This window comes from Myripristis murdjan, chromosome 10, assembly GCF_902150065.1.
Source record: "Myripristis murdjan chromosome 10, fMyrMur1.1, whole genome shotgun sequence".
NCBI classification, from domain to species: Eukaryota; Metazoa; Chordata; class Actinopteri; order Holocentriformes; family Holocentridae; genus Myripristis; species Myripristis murdjan.
In genome coordinates, this window is record NC_043989.1 from 14574280 (window position 1) to 14595748 (window position 21469).

The following is a 21469-nucleotide window of genomic DNA, read 5'->3' on the forward strand; positions in this document are numbered from 1 at the left end:
ATCTATCTATACTTACCTCCCCCATCTTTTCTCTTTTTCCATAAAGCTGCTAAGCCCTGACTTTGCCTCGCTCCAGTCCAATCTGACATAGGGGATATTTATAGCCAGGGAGAGAAGTTAATGGAATGTGGACAAAAATTAGAGAGCGGGAGGAAAAGTGAGGCAGAGAGAGAGAGAGAGAGAGAGGGAGAGAGAGGCAGAGAGGACACATATTTGCCTTAGAATATCTGTTAGCGTATTTTACTGAATACCTGACCTGGAGGCTCTTTCTGAAAATACTCTTGCTTACTTTATTCTTGACCAACATTCCAACTTTTTTGCTCTCAAATCGTACATGAGTAATGAATTAGTGCACGTTGCATCATTTCCGGTAGTATATTTTTTTTATTTTTTTTTTTTTTCCACACTGTAACAGACTGGAAAAACTTTTGCCCAATATCAATATTTATCTATATTTTATATTTAGGCTGACATAATTTGAAGCATATTTTTAGGTCACCCTAGTACTTTCCATACTGTAAATGCCACATCAAAATTAAATGAACAATAGTAACTGCATTACTATAATTGGAGGCGTCATTCCAAGATGAAATACCAAGTAAAAAATGTGACTCCCACTACAAATGGACTGCCTGAATTAAAGTTTATGACTGAATATCACTTAATAGCCATATTAATGCATTTAAATAGAGAACAGTAAAACTTAAGATCAATCTTCTTTTTCTGGAGTACTGAACATAAGGTAATACTTTATTTTGAAAGTAGGTGCTTTGGAATTAAGTCCTAAAATTTGCCCCCCATTTGTTTATGTGTCCTGCGGTTCTGGTGGTGAAGGAGATGACAGCTGTCATTATGTTGTTAAAAATCACACACTCACTCACAGCCCCTTTGCTTGACCAACTGTGCCCCCCGTGGCTGCTCCCCTGTTCCCATGGCCACACACAGACACCCCACACACTGCCTGAGGACTCAGTTCATAATAAACTCCGGATAATATACAATCTCCCACACACAAAACCAGTCACTACTGGAAACTGAGCGCAGTTTTGAGGGAGTGTGATGGGACTGCGGTGAAAATCTTCTGGCCCTGCTCAGTTTTGTTGTTTGATTTGTATCTCGATCTGTCTTTTTATTTCTCTAATCTCTATCCAACACTCTCAGGCTCAGTAACAAATAGCTGGCGTGTGTTCAAGATAACATCTGTACCACATAACAAAGCCGATTTAACCATAACAAAAAAGATAGGGACATTCTGATGTAAATATGTTCATTTTATTTACAAATTAATGTACACTGCAAGGAAAGTAGTGCAAATGTGGGTGTGTGTGTGGGAGGGGGTGATGTGAGAACGGGGCTCGAGAGGCAGAATACATCTCACCAGTGACAAACAGCAGGGCTCAGAAAGCACAAACTGGGGACTAAGATAACGGCTTCAGCGGGGGGAATAGATAGGAAACAAACAGATGGAGAGGCGAGGAGAAAAAACGGGCCGAGCAGACGTGTAATGTTTCAGTCGTGGTACATTTTGAAGATACAGCTTTTGACGACGCCCATGTATCTGTCCCACACAACCTGATGTCTGAGGGAGAGAGAGAGAGAGAAAGAGAGAGACAGAGAGAGAAAAAAAAAACAGAGAGAGCATAAACTGTAAGTAAATGGAGCAAAGGGATACTGTAAGCTTCACAACAAACAGTTATTATGAAATCTGGGTGAAGTGAGTAAATGAAGCAATCTTTGTTCATTCACTGCAATAGGGAGTCTATGTTTCTTTTAATACGGTTGTGAGATGAATATGTCTTTGTTAAGCGCGTAGTGGTGCAGGGTTGTGTAAACCGTTAACTACATTCCAGAGTGGCTGCACGAGAAACAAGGTAACTACAGTTTAAGAAGTCAGGGGTGAGATAGGGTGACACCCACTGGCAGAAAAGGGACATCAATATCAAAAGGCATCAGTTTGGAGAAGTTATGCATACCGACTTGCAGTGTTTAATAAGTGCCAAAGAATAAGTCCTTATTCATGGAAACCTGGACCCAGGCACTGCACAGTATCATGACTGCATGTATTTTTAGCACGGTCGGCCCCAGTGGGAAATATACAGCTAAAATTGGCAGCGTTAGTGCCACGGCTCTACCTGATAGGCTACAAAAAGCAAAACTCAGAAACTTACTTGAATGTGTCAAGTATGTGTGCGGAGTTGTGGTAGTGAGTGAGGTAGATTCTCATGTCCGCAGCTGTCCATCGGTCTGAGCGGCACGGCTCAATAAACTGGAGGGAGAAAAAGAGGGGAGGGGACGTTACATCACAAGGTCTCATAAGTAGTCGGCGGTTTCTTTGCTCTCAGCACGGACAAAACACAAAGTACTTTTTAGCTGTGACCAGCAGCTCTATAGATCGCTCAGTGAGTTGGTCGGTCATTCCACAAATATTTCCCCACCCTTTGGCGGCGAGTTTTTGCTGTAGGAGGCTGAAAGTTGGCATGGAGGTCGAGTCTGTGTGTGTGAAGGTGTGTGTTTGTGTTCATGCCAACTGGCTAAAAGAGGGTGTGGCAGCGGGAGAGGCCAATAACAAAAAGACAAATTACTTCTAAATGGACTCACGTAACATGGCCACTGTCATAACTAATGAATCAGTGATTGCACACTCTTGTGCAATCACCTCTCGTAACTGGAGCAGTTTGTCACAGAGCCTTCCGGGAGGCGTCATTGGACTTGCTGTGCCCGCCCTGTCAGCGACCACAAGTCTCTACCTCTGAGGCTGAAATTTAAGTGTTTGTGAGGTTGTGCGTGTGTGTGAATGCATTCACGCGTGGATGCATGCATGTACATGGTTGCAGCTATTGTTAATTTGCACTTGTTTAAAACACACACACACACACACACACACACACACACACACACACACAGCTACCTTCTCCACAAGATCAATGAAGAAATCTCGGACATCTTTTGTGTTGGTTAACTTTGCGGCAATGTTGACAAGGCCTCTGGAAAGATTCTGTGAAGACATGAACCATTTTTAGTTTGTCAGGATCAGGAATATTTCATGCTACACAGAAACATATTTTAAAATGGGATCTAGTCATTTCCATCTTCCACAATAGTAGCTCCTGACAATTTGGTTTTAGGATGTGATGCGGGTGTGATGTTTCTCACCTTGAAGTTCGCCTCCATCTCATTAAATGCTTTCGTCTTTCCCCTGAGAGCCGTGCAAACCAGACTGAACGAGAAAAGAAACACAGGGATTTCATTCTATCAGTAAAAAAGTAAGCAAGTGAGTAAATAATTACATAAAGTTCATTTTCATCAATCTGGAAAAATATGTAAGCTTTTGTGTTTGTCACCTTTTATGTTGATCCAGTAGATCTTTGTCAGTGATTAAAATCTTCAGTTCTTTCAGCTCTTGCAAAAATTCTTTATCAAGATCTACGTCCATGTCTTCCACCATGTTATCTGAGACAAAAACCAAAGTCAGGCATAATCACACATCACATCGCTCTTTTAACCATTATTATTCTTTAACCCCCACCCCCCGTTTTTTTTTTTTTTCCTTGGCAATTATTGTTGTTTTAGGACCAATTTAAGGTAGAGCAGTGGCCAGTGGAAGTAAAGTTTTAAAAGAATGTTTTCTCAAACCTTGAGACACCAAACACCTTCAACACATAACCATTTAGGCGGGGACCGACAGCTGAAAATGTATTTTTGTTGGGACTAAACAGAAAAAATAATCCTGTGTAGAGGTGGGGCGATAAAAAGGTCAGAGAATGGAAACTATGCTCAGAATACACTCACATTAAATTAAAAAATTAGCTGTGCTAACTGGGAGTATTTTCATTTTTGACCAAAAAGATCATTTCGATGGTTGCTCTAAATGTGCCTTGCACTACAAGATATTTTATAAGCCCTTTGTAGTTTTTACCTCACTTGCACAAATGTGTATTTTTATATTCTCTTCTCTTCTTCCACATAAAACAGTACCACAGTTCCACTAAAATGATTAAAAAGGCTGTTTGTGCCCCTCATTTCTAACAAAAACAGCAACAAATGGCCAAAGAAAACAAGAGAAAGCTCTCACCGACGGCCCCAACCGTCCAGTTGTTGATGAGTTGTCCGGCACAGAAGGCAAAGTCCTGGAATGTGAGATACTGCAGCTTTCTTTTCCCCGTCTCAAAGCGATTGTTGGCAAAGAAAACTATGGCGGCATAATCCCTGAAACAAGCAGAGGAGGCTTTACGGAGGCTGACAAAATAAATGACAACACTCAGAGGGCGAGTTGTGTTCAGTGATCAGTTGCTGTTATTGTTAAAATTAGTAAAATGGCCAGAAATACATCTACATAGGAGAAAAAAGTTAAACAAAATCAAAGTTTTAGAAAATCAACCTGAGGGCAAGAAGGCAGTTTTCCCAATTGCTTACCTTGCCAGTTTGTCAGAGAGAAGAAAATGTTGACGAATGTTCTCCACCAGGGGTCCCTTCAGCTCCTCCACAACTTTGAAAACACGCTTGAAGTTGTCAAACTGGAATTAGAGACATGAGACAGGAGAATTACACAAATCAGAAAAATGTGATTTGTGTATAACCTGTAGCAGAACTCGCCCTGCAGCTGTGCAGCTGCAGCAGCCCCCTCACTGCTAGGAGAATCCACTCCACTGCTAGAAAAATGCTCAGACAAAGGAAATTCACTGAAACACACCTTATCATTCACACAAAACAAACAATAAGACAACAACAATGACCCAGTTTATTACAGCAATGAAAATGTGAATTGTTATTCAATTCACATTGAATTCACATTAAAGTTAGGAGCAAATCTCAGTTATGGAGTCAAAATGAACCCAGCCTCTCAAAAAAAAAAAAAAAAAAAAAAAAAAAAAGGACGAAACACACCCTACAAAGTGCAGTGTTACACACACACCCACTATATGAGAGCCTTCTAACAACACACTTAGTAGAGAATATAGTGTAAGTATTTTATTTTGTTTTTAAGTCTTGGTACATGTTTGCCATTGACAGAATATTTATTGGTTTCATCTTGTTATCCCAGATTTCTGAATGAAAACAAGTTTTTCTCCCTGATGTACAAAACAAAGTAAACCAAAACCAAAACTGTGACCCAAAAACCACAACAGAAACTGAACTGTGAGTTTATTGAACAGTTACCCCCTTTATTTTAACTAATAATTCAAACGAGCAGTCATTGTGGTAGCCAGACTGTACTCACCTGCCGTCTGCAGCTTTTCAGCGTTACACCTGTCTTTGCACTGACGTCATCCAAGTCCTTCTTGGTTCCTTTTGAGAGTTTCTTCCCCAGAACTTCTCGGACAAACACATCATCAAACGCATAGTATCTATACAAGGAAACAGTGTGGCAAAAAGAGGAAGTGTTAAGGTCTATCTACTGCGTCAAGAAACAAGAAAAAGAGAGTATGACGTGAGGTACGACAGCCAAAGAAATATGTGGTGTGCTGGGAAGAGAATGGAAATGTTTGCGGTAGGGATAAAATATATAAATGCTTATTGATTATAGCGTCCTGGTATTTGAAAGAACAAATTTAATAAAACACGGCACACACATCACAATGACCCAATAGATGTGGCTCGCGTTCAAATGACAAAAGATGGAAAAACAGCGGATCCTGGAATAAGTGAGCGCAGAGCCACCGCACCTCTCGATGAGCATGGCTTGGCGATGAGGTGGAATCTGGAACAGGAGCTGGTTGGCCAGTTTGGCAGGGCTGTACAGGAGACGCTCACACATCTGGAAAGTTCTGTACTGGTCCATGGTGTCGCTCAGTAGGACATCTGCACTCGCCTCGCACTCATCCAGCACGCCTCCTTCCATTCGCACCTTCACTGCGTCGTTCACTGTGCATGTGGATAAAATCAGGGTTGACAGGGACTGCATGGCTAACGGTACAGCTGTGGTTTCTGCACCACAGTAAAGTCTCATTTTGAACGATAAGAGGGACGGAGAGCAAGGGAGATTTTTTTCATTTTAGCCCAACTGATGAATACACACCTGATTTGCTTTTCTGTTTGTTAAGGCATTTCTAACACGAGGTTAAAATCTCATTACGTTTGGGTAAAGAAAGTAGAGACATGATTGTGGAGCTTACAAATATGGAATATGATCATTATAGGCTCAAATAATTATAATAACATGATCATATAATAATTGTGGCAGGCCTACTGACATGCTACTTAATTCTTGGGTAAAATCTGTGATATCAATATTCCACTTTAGCCCAGTACTGGCACCAACATCAATCCCAGTATCACAGACGGTGCATCGGAACTAACAAGTTGTGCAAAAAAAAAAAAAAAAAAAAAAAAAAAAAACTGTTCAAAAAGCTACTGATGTGATGTGACTAAAGAGCTGAAATACAGCAGCTGCACACTTCACTTTGCTTACTAATGTGCAGGCTGCAGACAACAAGCACAAAAGCATCATCCCAGTTAATTATATTTGTGTCATGAAGAGTATTTCGTGTCATGACTGCGACCAACGCTGTAGGTTAAAATGTAGGCAGCTGCGTTTTGAGTGTGACCGCATTAACAAACTGCGGGGGGGCTGGGGCTCCTTTGAATGGATCCCAAAGGAAGAGCACTCGCAGCCAAATTTTCACTTTTTTGCCGTATGCTTGTAAGTCAAGTAACAATCATATCTCATCAAAGTGGTGATGGCATCAGTGGGCAGCTTCTGATAAAATGTCCAGTATGTCTGTATACAAAGCTCTTTATCATTTTTATTTGTCATCACCCAGAGCCTTTACTGAGTGACTTTACTTTGGAAATGCGTTGCATGTTTATTCTTCAAACAATTCCTCTGTGTCTGAATTACTACGAACCCCTGCATGATCAGCGTCTGCCACCAAAACCACAAGTGATAACATCATGTGAAGCATCAAGTCACAGTGGAGCTCCATAAACCTGGTTAATACTCTCAACTGGAGAGGTATTTGATTTGTACATATCAGGACGGTGGTAAGGCGAGTATGGAGATTGTAGGTATTTTTGTAGTGTCTTTCCCTGTGTCTGCAAGCATACACTCTACTGATGTGCCCATAAGCAAGACCCTGAACTCCTACCAGCTCCTGGGGTGCTGATCTGTAGCTGATCCTGACTGACCATCCACCTCCCTGTAGAGGGGGAAGGCAAACGGTTTCTCTATGGTGAATATGGGTGGAACAACAAAAATGATTCACTTAATTATCGGAATTTTTTTTCTTTTACAATTTTTAATCAATATTTTTACTACTGAGTTGATTTCAAGTACAGATATTGGCATCATATGAAACCAGACACAACCATTAGGAATCAACTGATACTACGCATGTCCTGCTAGTTTGTCAGCAAGTGGACTAAATACTATATATTGCTCCACATTTAGGCTAAATTTTGATGCGGGAAAATCTGGCACGGCCATTTTCAAAGGGGTCCCTTGACCTCTGACCTCCAGATATCTGAATGAAAATGGATTCTGTGGGTACCTACAGGTCTCCCCTTTGTAGACATGCCCAGCTTATGCTAATCCCATGCAGGTTTTTGCATGCAGTACAAATGTGTTATTTTGGACAATTCTAAAATGATGTACTCATACTGGGGCCTAAACAGTCTTGGAGTTGCATAAATTGGGTTTGATTGGAAAGCTGAGACTGTTGTGGATTAAATGAGCCACATTTGATTCATATGTGATGATGTTTGCCCCTATATTAGCCATATCATTGTCGTGAGAGCATTTAATGAAACTTGACATCACTGTACAAAACTACCTTTGTGACCTCTATGATAATCACAGTCTCATGAAACTTTACATGCACAAATTACAGTATAATTTAAAAAACAAACAAACAAACAGATATTGCAATAAACTGTAATATCAAATCGCAATATTTAAGGATCGCAATACATATCGAATCAGCACCCAGGTGTTGTGATAGTACTGAATCGGGAGACAAACATACCTTCCCAGCCCTGATGGTGCGGTCAACACTGATGACACACAGCATGGACTCTACAGGTTAATTACCAGTCATAGTTATCATTATAACCCACAGTATCCTGCAGCACGTGTGAATCATACCTGTGTGGCCATCCAACCAGAGCTGATACACCTCCTCATCCATGATGGTGGTGTTACCCACAAACACATCAAGCTCTACTGACATCTTCAGAGAGGGGGGAGAGGGGGCGGGAGAGGGAGACAAGTTTATAACCCAACGCTGCACCAAACGAGATCCGTCTTATCAAACGTGCTGATCACTAGCAAAGCCATTCAAATCGTGGCTAAACACAAAGGCACTGGGGCGTTTTACCTTGTAGCCTTCCAAGTAGCTTTGAGCAGCACGATATATGACAAGATTACGTGCTAAGTCGTTAACTTCTACCAAGTTAGCCGAGGTGGCTAATCCCCATGGCCACTTAACTCACTCCATTACCGTCCCAGGTTATCTGCGTTAGCCAGCTAGCTCGCTAACTTACTAACGTCAGCGGTGTTGAAATGAGCCACTAGCCCGCAAAATATTTAATTAAGAGCTAGTTAACACCACAATGTGAACAGCGACTGAGCACCGGCTTTCCTACTCGGTTATTAAACTCTAATATCTGCCTGCTAATTTGTGCTATGTGATGGTTGTGCCTTGTCAACAACAGCAGTCACGCAAGCCAAACTTCCGGCGTCGTGACGTCACGCGGAGGGCTCCGGGCGCCTGAATGACACACTTTCTACTCCACTCCTTTATTTGAATAAATTCAGGTCAAGTGCATCAAGTATACACTTTACAGACATTTTTCATTGGAAAAGACTATTGAAATATACTTAAGAATAAAAAATAAATAAATAAATTACAGTGAACAACAAATAACAAAATGCAGGGAAAACAAACAAACAAACAAAAAAGCAAAAACAAAAGTAATTGGAGTAAATTCGAAATGTCTAGGTAATTTAATTGTTGTTGCCAATTTGTGACACGGTCATTTTTAAGCCAAATCATATTATGGATCTAATATTTAGCCAAAAACAATAATCACATCAATTATATAAGATTCATTTGCCGAAAAATTGATACTGTGAAACACGAGTAATGTATCAGTCTTGGTCATACTTTACACAAGGATGACAGGAAGCGCTTGACTCACATCGAGATGTTCCCAGTTTTGTTGGTGCCACATTATTGTAGGAAGAATGGACACGGTGCGGAATATGCGACCATAAACTTTAAGGCTGCAGACAAAATGTCGATGTGCGAGAGGAAATGACACAAGGCAGGGGCACATGTGAGCCGGAGCGCCAGAGAGGGATGGATGTGTGATAATAAAAGCCCTAATGAGCCCATAACAGGGCCGGGAGCTAATCGGAGCCATCAGTCTCAGAGCCCATATTCAATCGCATTGCAAATAAACAGCGCAGTGCTGCTGATGTATAAATGAACTGATCCGGCCATGAGATTGTAGCAAAGGTATTCATGAATATTGATGCAGCCACGGGGTTATTATTTGGAGAGACTCAAGGGCACACTGCTGTTAATATGGTCACATCTGAGGCCATACACAGGCCTGAGTTATTTACCCTGGTGTCACAAAAGCAAGTATTATTGTTGATCTGTAGCCCTTTCCATTCCGTGTTCTTGGTTATTTTTACATGTGTCAAAAATGTGATGTGTGCGAACTGTGTGCTGCTGCGTGTGCACACTCTGCTCTCTTTTCCTCCGGCGATTAATCTAAATAAATCCCTCCAAATCCCTCTCCCGGCCCCTCCCTTTTTTCTCTATCTGCATGTGTCCTTCAAAATCACAAAGGGGGAAAAACTACCCGGTCAACTGTCTTTTTGTTGGACCTCCCATTGCACATCAGCACCCCCCATCTGTAACCTCCCAGCGCCCTGCTTCCATCCTCAGCTCCCCCTGCGCGGTTAACACCCCACATTGTTGCGGCCTCGCTGAAACAATAGAGGTGGGACAGAGGGCGGAAGGATGTGGCTGAATGCCTCAGCTTAAACCATGGAAAAAGCCCGCAGTCACACTTTCCGCCAGGGTAAATGACTGCAACCAGGAGTCACCCCATGATCCAGTGCAGCGTGCATCTGTTCATGTGTGTGTGTGTGTGTGTGTGTGTGTGTGTGTGTGTGTGTGTGTGTGTGTGTGTGTGTGTGTGTGTGTGTGTGCGTGCGTGCGTGTGCGTGTGTAACCTGTGTGTGTTTTCAGGGGAATAAACTTGGACTGTGAGCCTATGAGTGCATCCAGATGCTGTGTTATCTGTTATGTGGACATGTGGATGAAAACCCAGCACTTGGGCCGGATGAGTGATGGTCCTCTGCTCCTATTCCACACCCTCTACCTCCTCAGTAATTATAATAACTTGGAATGAAGTCAAAATATGATGCAGTAAAGAAGTGGTTTATTATATCACCTTATTCAGAGCTGCTCCAACTGGTTCATAATCTGCATTACACCTGCTTGCCTTTATACTTTTCTTGAATGCATTTCATTAATTTCCCTAAGCTAAATGTTTCCGCGATCAGCTGGATATAAGGTGGTTTCTGCCCTTTTTCTTTTTTCTTTTTTTTCTTTTTTTTTTTTTTTTTTTTTTTGAGGATGTGAGGTCATTCCAGTGGATCCAGTGTACTGAAGAGGAAGGCCTGGAGGAAGCGGGTCCTTTTCCTTAGCACCGTGTTCTTGTCCCTTGCTTTTACACTCATTTCCAAGCAGATGATAGAGGTAAATCTGCGCTTATTTATCAGTCCTTATCCTGAATCCTAGCGGGGGCGCACCACTGTAGGCCTGCACTGAGACACAGCTCTTGAAGACAAGACTACATCAGGCATCTAATGTTTTTTTTTTTGTTTTTTTTTTCCACGCTGCATCTGGGCCACAGGCCGGATCGATGCTGCTGTGTGTTTGTCAGGCCATCGGATTTGTTATCGGCCTCCATTACGACTACAGGCCGTGGGATGGCCGTGTCGAAGGCCACAGGAAACCTCAGTGGAAACCACGAAAATTTCTGAGATTGTACTCTGTGACCGCTGTCAAGCTCATCAGTGTAGAAAAGCCTAACTTCCGGTCTTACCACTCAAAATAAAATCATTGACGAAATATGTGAAATGTTTTGGAGTTGATTAGTTTACTAATTAAATCTAATATAGGTTTTAAGGAACAAAAATTGGAAGTTAAAACAAATGAAATGCTGTTTTTTTGTGCAACTTTTGACTCAATCACTCATTCAATTCAGAGTTATTAGGCTACAGTTCTGTATTTTTCAGTAGTTTTTATTTTTATTTTGTTTTTTAATTGTTTTGCAGTTCAGTTTAGTTTAAGTTAGTTTCGAGGATGGGTTTGCTCGTTTCACTTTTGTTTTAGTTTAGCTTTTATTAATTTCAGCATTAGTTTTAGTTTGCCTTTCATTACATTATGGGGGTGTTTGTAAGAGGCAAGATGTAAAAAGTTCAGAATAGGTATTAGGCTACTACACGAACACAGCACATAAAGAGGGCATTCGACTCACAGTCACATAAACCAACGCCTCCTTATGGCTTTTGTGTTGAAATTTTTGACTAAATTGACACAAACTAAAAACAGAGATATTTTCTGCATGTTTTCCTTTTTTTTTTTTTTTTTATTAGTTTTGTTTGTGCACAATATTACTTCACTTAGTTTATATTTTTTCCATAAAGTGTATGTTTTTATTTCAGTTAACAAAAACATTTTATCACAGCTAATTTTTGTTTTTTAGTTAACTGTAATAACCTTAGTTCGAGTCAAGTCACAAAGGTAGTGGTGTTTTATTTTGAAGGCTGCAGTGCGCATCTTCCTGTTCAACTGCGCCCTCTGTCGCCAGCTTGACGCAGCTCTCTGCTGTGCGGACTCAGCCGTGAAAGTGGAGGAGGAGGAGGACATTGTTGTAATAGCCCAGCTCCAGAGGATGAGCGGAGCATGCTGCACACATTTGGCACAGATACACGCAAAGATTTCATGTTTTCCATCGCCATCTGAATAATGAACCGTCTGTGGTGAGACTGTCGCGCCGTATGGACACATTTTCTTCTGGGAACAGAGTTCATTCAGCCGAGGCTCCTCAGCGCGTCCGTGTGGATGAGACGACATGATGCCAGCGACATAAAAATCATAACATCTGTACGGTGTGCAGGGCTGCTGGATTAAGCCTCTGTGAATCGACTCTGCCTGTGTGCAGAAAACCCAGCGGAGCACAGGACGACACTTTCCCCCCGACAAAAGACTGGCAGAGGAGGTAAAATAAGGACAGTTGTATCCCTGAAGGCCTTTGAAGCACACAGTGAGAGAGGATGATAGATTGACATTAATGGGATTTTTTTTTCTCCCCTGCGTTTTCCACACAAGACCTCATTAAAGCAATATTCACGGAGAAAATACGCTGGGTAGGTCTGAATGCTCTGCGCCCAGAAGACAGGAACCTAAATAAAGGTGTCACATGCTTTTCTTTCCAGTTTGCTTGCAGTGTTTCCATACATAGCATAGCCTATCATCCGGCACAAACTACATGAAGATAGGATGAAGACCATATGTTGAGTCGACGCTGAGCATCTTGGATACCGAAAGCTGCACTTCCCAAGTTGTTCGCATCTCAGCAAAATTTTGAAGACTTCTCAGGTAGTACTAAGGTTAGGTGTAGTTTTGTAGGAAGGGATAACAAAATGGGGAGCGACAGTGAGATTTATAACAGAGAATTGTCAAAGATGTCCGACGACGATTTGTTGGCATGCTCCAAGGAAGAGCTAGTGAGTCGGCTGCGTAAAGAGGAGTCGGAGAAAATATCCGCTCTCATTCAGCGCGGACGGCTGATAAAAGAAGTCAATAAACAATTACAGGGACACCTCCTTGAAATCAGGGAATTGAAGGTCATCAATCAGCGTCTGCAAGAGGAAAACACGGAGCTGCGTGATTTGTGCTGCTTCCTCGACGATGATCGGCTCAAAGTGAAGAAGCTGGCCAGGGAATGGCAGCTGTTCGGGCATCACGCAGCCAAAGTGATGCGGGAGGACCTGGGCGGATACTTGAAAAAATTGGCTGACCTGGAGCGCATGCAGGACGGGCTGGTGAAGGAGAATTTGGACCTGAAGGAACTGTGTTTGGTCCTGGAGGAGGAGTGTGTCAGTAGAAGTGACTCCAGCTCCGGTGGGTCAGCTGAGCTCAACCTGCCTTGCATGGTGGCCCGGGACCTGGGAGACGGAAGCTCCAGCACCGGTAGCGTCGGGAGTCCGGACCAGCTCCATCTGGTGTGCTCTCCTGATGACTGAGGGCAGGGCCCGGCGTGGTTTTGGTCAGTGGCCTGGGCTACTGCTGCTATTTGACATTCATGAAGAAGTTAGGCTAGGGCTGATTTGTTGGACTGAACATGGAGACACACACACAGGAACATGTTCAAGCAGGCTGACTTGCCAGAAAAATACAAACACCATGGCTTAAGTTGGTACAAAAGCATCTCTGAATGCTGCAAAGTTTGTGTGCCACAAGGTTTTGACTTAAAGATCCTACCACTATTGACTTTTTTCAGGACCTACAGAAACATTCAATCCAGGCTTTTGCCAGCTGTAATGTAATCAAATTTTACATTGTTTTTCCTAATAAGTCTTCTGTTTTGGGGAAAATTCTTCTTTTTCAGGTGTCTGTTGTTGGAAAAATGGGATCAAAAAAGTGGGTCGCATATAATTTTATCTCATGCACTGGACTAGCCTACACTGGTAGAAGCTTTTTGTATTGCACTGGACAGCGCTATCTTGGATCTTTAGATCATGTATCTAAAGATTCATTTCAATCCAGTTTTGAGCCATATTAGTCCACTGAATTCCAATAGCACTGAAATAGATGAGTTGTGATTAAAAAAAGATATTTGTTTTTGTTAGAGACCCAGTAACAATGTGTAGGCTACTAGTTTATGCATTCTCTTCCTCAGGACAGGATTGGAGTGCCATATGTGCATGATGATTATCACGATTTGTACAGGCCTGCTAACCAATCTGACTTTGAGGCCCTTCAGGTTTACTCTGGGTGGAGCTGGTGTGCATAAAATACATGTACTGATGCCTGGGAAGAGCCATCATACTAGTTTAGGTCTCTGATCAGATATGATATAATTGATATCAGATATCATTGGACCTCATTCAGAACTGAACTGCACATGCCTAAGTTCTATCAGACACTTTTGTATCAAACTGGAAACTCTTTGTATCAAACTGGAAGGTCTATAGGTTTTCTGTAGTGGTTTATATACATGGACCAGAGAAGCTGTTTTAAGTCACTTGTATTTCATTTTGTTATTACATTGTTGTTGTTGATGTTTTTGATTAGCATATCACAGCTAATACACGACCTGTTTAAGTTGGCAACGGTCAGCACCCTGTGTAACTTCATGCTTTGTGTTTACTCTGTAACATTAGAGATAATCTTCTCTTCTACTCTCCTTTACCTTGATTTATCAGTATTAACTTGCATTAATTAACAAGTACAGATTTCAGTTTGAATCATAGGCAATGCACATGGACTGGAAAAGATTTGCTTTGTTGTTGGCTGTTATTGGTGGGCTATGCTCGTAGTGCATTGAAGAGCTTTAAATACAGTGGTTATGACACTTTGCTTTGTCCTGACCTTTCTTTGTGTGCATGACTTTGCAGAAACAGATGTGTTTACATGACACAAAAATGAATGATTGATTTGTTTGTTTTGACCTCCATGTCCCAACCAGCTGCACTTGATTGATGTTTCTTTGCGTGTCATACAGCCTGACTTTATGGATGTTCATCAGTTTTATTTTTGGATCCCTATTTGCACAGCGCAGGGAGCTGAAGAGGGCAGTAATGCTTTTACCCACTTAGTGATACACAGAAGCCCTTTGACAGCAGCATACACAGATTTTCTCTCTCTCGCTCTCTCTCTAACTCTCTCTTTCTGTCTCTCTTTTTCTGTCTGTCTCTCTCTGTCTGTCCTTCTAACCCCATTTTAGCAAAGCAATCCAATGCACTCTGAGCCATGTGTGTTAGTACGAAATTCACTGCATTTTTCGGGAAATGGAGTAACGGAAAACATAGCAGTCAAAGATCAGGGAAAGAGTGCAGTTGTCAGAGTTCCTAAGCATATATGCTTTTCATTATGTGTTTGACTGTCCTTAAATCTTTTTATAGAAGGGAAGTATTTTTATTTTCCAGGTTGTGTTTAGTCTGGTGTCTCGATGTTCACTTTCACGTGTACTTTGTGTATTCTAAGATGGATTTCTTATAATAGCCCTAGAATATTTTTGTTTTTAAAGTGTAGGACTTGTGGAAAAGAATATCTTTTCTCAGCATAGCAGCATCATTGCATCATCACAACCTGCACACAGTTCTCAACCTTTGTTCTTTATTTTCTCTGAAATAGAACGGCTTTGAAGATAAAAGTAAGGCACTGCCCACCAAAACAAGTCATTAGTCAGAGAGAAAAAAACAAAACACACATTATCAAAAATATATTGCACTCTCTAAAATAAATAGATGATTATATAATCAATATTAACTCCTACGGCCCAGCCTTAGTGGTCTATAATTTGCATAGATAATGTTAAGATTCTCCAAGAATTCTTATAAAATTAAGAACAGCATATTTGTAAGTACATTATTTTGCATAGTGAGGACATTTATAAAGTCTTATATAACATGATATAACAATGTAACATGGTTGTATGTTTTATCCATAGAAATGGCTTCAATTTCCCATTCAGTTTCTATGTTATTATCATGTTGAATTATCATTATTTCCTGAAAAAGTTTATGTAACTTCCTCATAGGCTCTTAAATTATAAATATAGAACACACATCTATCAAATGTTATGTAAAAAGAGTGTAACAATCATATCCTGATAATGCCACAATTTTGCATATTACCTAAGAGCTGTGTCAACATAGTAACAAAGATTAAATGCAGTAGATTCATTCAGCTAGAAATATTTAGTTTTGAAATGCTATCACAATCATCCTGTTCAATGCCGTCATGTTTCCCAGAGTTCCTTCTGTCATTTCAGTATGACTACGTCAGGACTGTTAGTGTTTGGCCAGATGACACGGGCTGTCAATCACAGTGTGAGGATAGTCGGGGAGTGCAGGGAGTGATCTGACTGGTCACCGCTGCTGCTGCTGCGGCGATGGGCGATGCCACAGGGCTCGGGGTTTCGAGACTGCTGAGCACTATCCTGGTTCAAAGAGGACTGTGAAGTAGTTTGGGATGGGACAGAGGCACTGGTGTCTAAAGAGGCAGAGGGGTAGGTGAAAACCAAGCTGGCTGTGAGAGGAGTAAGGGACGGGGTGGACATGAGAATTGGGGTGTGTAGTGACTCTGATTCAGGTGCAACAGCGGAGGCAGATGATGCCACGGGCTTGGCGGGGAGTGTAATGTGCGGTTTGGGTCTTTCCTGCTTCATTTGGGGTTTCTTCGAGGGCCCAGGTCGGCTGGAGTCCCCCTGTTCCATTTTGATTCCACCCAAGGAGGACAGCGCCGGGTGCGGGTCTGAATCCGAATCAGAGTCCTCAATTTTACAAATGGGACGGTGGGCTTCCAGGACCAGCTCCAGCTTGTCTTTCTCTTTTTGCAGTTCGGCAATTTCCTTCTGTAAACGGGATTTTTCACCTTCCAACTGGTCAGTCTCCTACAAAAGAATAAAGGAAAGAAAAACAGACGTGTAAATTCCTCCATGCCTGAGTGTAATAGCTCAAGCATCAACACTGTGGCATTTGTGCAACATTCACTCACATTTTGCAGTGTGTCTGTCAGCTCCCGACGACGATTACGACACTTCGCAGCTGCCAGTTTATTCCGCTCTCTCCTTATCCTCCGTCTCTCCAGCTCTTCTGATGATAACTGATGAGAAAGAGGAGAAAAAAAGATGTCAGAGTGAAATTATGTTCATTTTCAAAAAGTGTGTTCTTGTTAAAGTGAAATGACAGAGTCAGATTCAAAAGGCAGAAGAGTTAGATAATCACTCCATTTCATGTCTGGAGCTTGACTCTATAAAATCCTTGCTTTGGGCAAACTATTCATTTCAAAGTAGCAATTACATAAGGAGACTTGATGTGAGTTCACTGAGCAATACGACCTAGGAGAAATACCACCACCGTGTGTAAGCAATTAGTCATCACAGTCAAATATTCGGGGTGGCTCACAGATTTTGAAATGTCTGAGCCTTTGTTCTATTGTAACACCCCAACTCTGATTTCATCCAACGCTTCTCTGAAGAATTTCTCCTTATACAATATTTCCCGCCCTTTTAGGATGATGAGTCATGTTCAGACCCCAGCTGTGACTCAGGTGTGAGTCACAGAAAATGACTTGCCCCTGTGAGTCACATGATAGTTCACTTCCTGTACCATGAAATTACAACTCCAGGAAAAAAATGTAATAGTTGTGCGAGCCATAGTGTGCCTGAGAGCAATAACGAATCAAATGAAAATGGATTAAATAAAAAGCACATTGTTGCCACTTGGGCCCTATGCTCTCCTTTTTCTTGTTAGTTTAACAGGTGAAAGTTACACGGAACAGGCTGCTCAGCTCAACATTTCTGTTATTATTTAACATTGCTCTGCTAACAAAAAGCAGCACTTAGTAAACAGTGTCACAGGTGACACGTTCACTGTGTCAACATGAATTCAAGGTACAATAAACACTATTGGAACAAACTGTGAGCCTCATCAAACTCATCTAAAAAAATGTTTATTCCTATTTCTAATTGGATCATCCTGCGGTGCAACTTCAAAGGAAATTGCACAGCTGTGTCACAGGATATTACACATTAATGACACATAGACGGTTGAGCTACTGTCCACACCTCTACGCTAGACTCACACTCTCTGCATTCCCTCTTGGAAAAAATCAATCTGAAATGGGCATTATTCATTCTCCTTCAGGTGGACGCGAGTCATTTTTCAGACAGTAGAGACACCCCAAATCCATAATCACCAATGTCACCTCCAAACATGCTTCTTTAGGCAGCGTATACCTTTAAAAATTTCAGACTCTTGTTATCTAAAGACTGTTTTCTTACATGCTCATCATTCCTGCGTCTTGTTGACCCTGGAGAATTTGCAGCTGCTCTTATGACCCCTGGGCGCAAAAAATGTGGCTGGGAGGGAGAGTGAGACATGGGCCGGGCCCCTGACAAAGGAGGGTAAGGAGGCCGTGGAGACCGTGAGGGGCCTGGCGGAGCCATCAGGGAGGGCTGGACCAGCCACTGGAGATCTTGGTTGCTTGTGATGGCATTGAGACTTGGCACAAATTGACTGCTGCCTGCCATGGTGAATTTCTGTAAAAAAAAAAAAAAAAATAGACAATGAAGTTAGTGGACAAGCCATAAGAAGCAGCAAAGCCAACATCTGATCAATAACAAGGCCTGCAGTCTAAATGCAGAGAAAAGGAATATATAAATAACAGTGGTGCAGGTGGGATGATGTAGAATGGTGTTTATTTTTACGTTGTAATAAACTATAGAAGCTGACAGTACCTTACAAACACAGAACACATACAACACCTCATATAAATACAGCATACAGTTGACATTTGCACTCTTAAAGGCCAGAAACTTTACTGTAGCCTGAGCTTTACAATTTTACAGGTGTTTCATATTCTGTTGTACTTATTTCACGCCTGAGTAAGACAATATTGTATGTCTTATTTTTGTGAGGGGCACACCTACCTGCTCCTGCTGTGTGGTGGGGGTGCTGGTACCCTGAGACGCAGCGCCTGACCCGGTGTTGCTGTTCGTGTACATCGGGTTGCCTCTTCCTGGATTTCCAAAGCTCCGATACATCCTTAATGTTTGAGTCGCTACCCAGTCTGAGGGGAAATCTGATCCAACAGGCGCTACCGCAGCCGCTACAGGTCACACAAACTGAGTTTCGGATTGATTCAAGCTTGGTAATTCAAACGTGGGGTAAGCCCACCTTTTTGCGGTAAACCGGCAGAGTCCAAGCGGGCGCGTCTTCGAGGGGGAACAAGGAAGGAAAAGTTGCGACACTTGTTTTGAAACAGTCCTAAATCCTCCGAAATTGACCCTCAGCGCGTCCTCTCCTCCTTAGTCATGTAGCTTAAAGCGAGCTTCTGGGAACGACTGTAGATTCATAAACTCTTAAAGCGATACTATAGATTTTCCACGCCCCTCTCCACTTACGGGAAATAGTGTTGTCTGCTGTCATGAAACTCACCACGTGCCGATGACGTATTTGACCATATTTGGCAAGAGTTTCCTCCGGCGCGTTTCCCGGGATTCCTTTGACAGGTCACATCATGGCTTGCAGGCTACTATTGATTTTTGATTGCGATATAATAGTTTTCAGAGTAATTTTACTAAGACTTTGAATGGAGCGCATGTTTTGACTGGTATAAATGTGTTGTTTTCTGTTATAATGAGAGATGATAGTAATGATAGAGGAGTTTAGAGGGGAAAAAAACGAATGCTGTTACAGGTCTATAACAGTCTGACCCTTCAAAATTCAAGGTGGCAGGCAGGCTACAGGAAGGATATTATGAGATGGATAAATGAAGCACAGGCAAACTTTAGTCGCTGGTGGTTGTGCCTAATTGTGCTGAGGTTTCTGGCAGCCACTCTCACTTTATAAGCCACATCAATGAGCACATGCCTGTGGTGATGAGTCAGTGCACAGGCGCCACAACCTTGTTGAATTATTTCACCGGCCATCTCAACGGCTCTTTTTATGCGCACGCTCGATGTAGAGTGAAATACAGAGGAGATTCAAAAGATGCACGGCAGATCCAGCGAGCTCCGTCTGTCTCAGTCTGTCACAACAGCTGCTGACCTTGCACTCCCTGAGGACAGAGTTCCCGGCACAGGCTGACTCCTTGCTGCTGACTCTTGCACCAGTTTCTCATGTTGCTACTCACCAATACGTCTCCTGGGAGTTAGAGTTGTCAATTGCTTTAAGAGTCACTGACTTTAAGCAACAAAGGTGGTTAAAAGACCCCCAAAGAGATGAAAAATAACACTCAGGACAATGGAGCTTAATCATCCTCATCCATTTAAACACTGATATAATGGACTCATGTGGCTTTGACCTCTTTTTTTCAACACCACCAAAGGTATGCGAATACTGACAACTATGAATGAAACCCGGGGCTACAAGCAGCTCAGCATTTTATTTTACTTGTTGCTCATCAGGTCTTTTGACTGCTGACTTTCCTGTCTCAGACGCCGATATTTCACCTGGTTATAATGAGTAACATCATTTTTCTCTGTCTGGCTTGGATGGCACCGTATAAAGAGAATACAGGGTAAAGGTAGCCGATGACTAAGTGCTGAGGAATGTGGTGATGACACAGTGGCTGTGTCTTTAAATGACATGTCACAACATGTTGACTTTCCTTTCACACCTCCATACATCAGCTGTCATAATTTTTCTTCAATATTTATTCCACCAGGAAACATCTGCTGAGCATGCCTGCTCTTTTAAAATAATTTCAGCATTGGTCTGTTTCATTTTCATTGAAATAAACATGTTTTATTTTTAATGTGCCAGTAAGTTGTTTCCTTTCACATTTACCCACAAAAGTTACATTTATCAAGGGGAAGTGTTAACCAGATTCCATCACCATTTACTCACCCTCAAATCTCCGCATGCATTCACTGAACCATCCACCCACACTCAACCACCCACCCACCCACATACACACGGGCGCATGCATTTGCACACACACACATCACAGAGTATGTGCCAACCAGCACACACCAGGATCCTCCCATCAGACATCAGACATGAAGACATTTGTTGGACATCGGCAGTGTTGCACATCATGGTGTTCAGAAATCTTTGCAAACTGTCATTTAATGGATCATATTCTTTGACCAACACAAACAAATCTGTTGTGCTTGTGGAAATGAACAGGCCTGTGAGTGTGTCTGAAATGTTTTGGCGTGACACTTGTTAAATTAAACACACTGCAGTGATTACATTAACAAAAATGTAAACACAACAAGAAACAATTTCAAAGGTTTACTTAGTTACTGACATGAAAATCATAAATTGAAAGCAATGTGTGTGTGTGGGAGGGGGCCGGGGGGGTGTACACAAGATTTAAAAGAAAGAAACTTTTATGATGTGGGATGTAACTTTTATGGGAGAAAATTAGGGCCACACAAAAATTATAAATCTCCAAAATCTGACATTTTTCACAGAATTCTGACTTTAACTTAACTTTAACTTTAAAAAATCTGAAATAAGACATTAAAACTTCAAAAGTCTGAAGTTCAGAAGGGTCAGAAGTCTGAGATTAAACAACTTTAATCTCAGAATTCTGACTTTAATCTCAGAATTCTAAGAGGTCAGAAGTCTGAGATTAAAACGACTAATCTGGGGCACCACGGTGGCTCACCGGTTAAGAGCGTGTACCATGTACCAAGGCTTAGTCGACTTTAATTCTGATTAAAACGACTTTAATCTCAGAATTCTAAAAGGTCCGAAGTCTGAGAT

General features: G+C 41.8%; 3 protein-coding genes across 3 annotated transcripts; 1 reads left to right on the top strand and 2 right to left on the bottom strand.

Moving 5' to 3' along the window:
* Positions 1–1250: 1250 nt before the first annotated feature.
* On the bottom strand, positions 1251–8673 carry fibpa (fibroblast growth factor (acidic) intracellular binding protein a). The gene is made up of 11 exons (XM_030062623.1): positions 8313–8673; positions 8081–8165; positions 5664–5862; positions 5219–5345; positions 4414–4514; positions 4073–4206; positions 3342–3450; positions 3154–3217; positions 2909–2995; positions 2169–2266; positions 1251–1579 (listed from the first exon to the last, which is right to left on the bottom strand). The coding sequence occupies exons 2-11, from the start codon at positions 8163–8165 to the stop codon at positions 1510–1512; spliced, it is 1074 nt and encodes a 357-aa protein (XP_029918483.1). The 5' UTR covers positions 8313–8673; the 3' UTR covers positions 1251–1509.
* Positions 8674–11866: 3193 nt separating this feature from the next.
* ccdc85b (coiled-coil domain containing 85B) lies at positions 11867–14601 on the top strand. Its single transcript, XM_030062196.1, has one exon. It carries the CDS (start codon positions 12665–12667, stop codon positions 13265–13267), a length of 603 nt encoding a protein of 200 aa, XP_029918056.1. The 5' UTR covers positions 11867–12664; the 3' UTR covers positions 13268–14601.
* Positions 14602–15324: 723 nt separating this feature from the next.
* fosl1a (FOS like 1, AP-1 transcription factor subunit a) lies at positions 15325–19082 on the bottom strand. The gene is made up of 4 exons (XM_030062195.1): positions 18682–19082; positions 18034–18291; positions 16746–16853; positions 15325–16641 (listed from the first exon to the last, which is right to left on the bottom strand). Exons 1-4 carry the CDS (start codon positions 18793–18795, stop codon positions 16072–16074), a joined length of 1050 nt encoding a protein of 349 aa, XP_029918055.1. The 5' UTR covers positions 18796–19082; the 3' UTR covers positions 15325–16071.
* Between the last annotated feature and the right edge of the window lie 2387 nt (positions 19083–21469).

What these genes read in the sequence shown, in the direction of transcription:
- fibpa (XM_030062623.1), bottom strand. Translation starts at nt 8,165, where the DNA reads ATGTCAGTAGAGCTTGATGTGTTTGTGGGTAACACCACCATCATGGAT. An exon ending in AGATGGAGGCGAACTTCAAG is followed by an intron (nt 2,996 to 3,153) that starts GTGAGAAACATC and finishes ATGTCTTCACAG; the next exon opens with AATCTTTCCAGAGGCCTTGT. An exon ending in TCATTGATCTTGTGGAGAAG is followed by an intron (nt 2,267 to 2,908) that starts GTAGCTGTGTGT and finishes TTCTCCCTCCAG; the next exon opens with TTTATTGAGCCGTGCCGCTC.
- ccdc85b (XM_030062196.1), top strand. Translation starts at nt 12,665, where the DNA reads ATGGGGAGCGACAGTGAGATTTATAACAGAGAATTGTCAAAGATGTCC.
- fosl1a (XM_030062195.1), bottom strand. Translation starts at nt 18,795, where the DNA reads ATGTATCGGAGCTTTGGAAATCCAGGAAGAGGCAACCCGATGTACACG. An exon ending in CCACCACACAGCAGGAGCAG is followed by an intron (nt 18,292 to 18,681) that starts GTAGGTGTGCCC and finishes TTTTTTTTACAG; the next exon opens with AAATTCACCATGGCAGGCAG. An exon ending in GACGCAGGAATGATGAGCAT is followed by an intron (nt 16,854 to 18,033) that starts GTAAGAAAACAG and finishes CTTTCTCATCAG; the next exon opens with TTATCATCAGAAGAGCTGGA.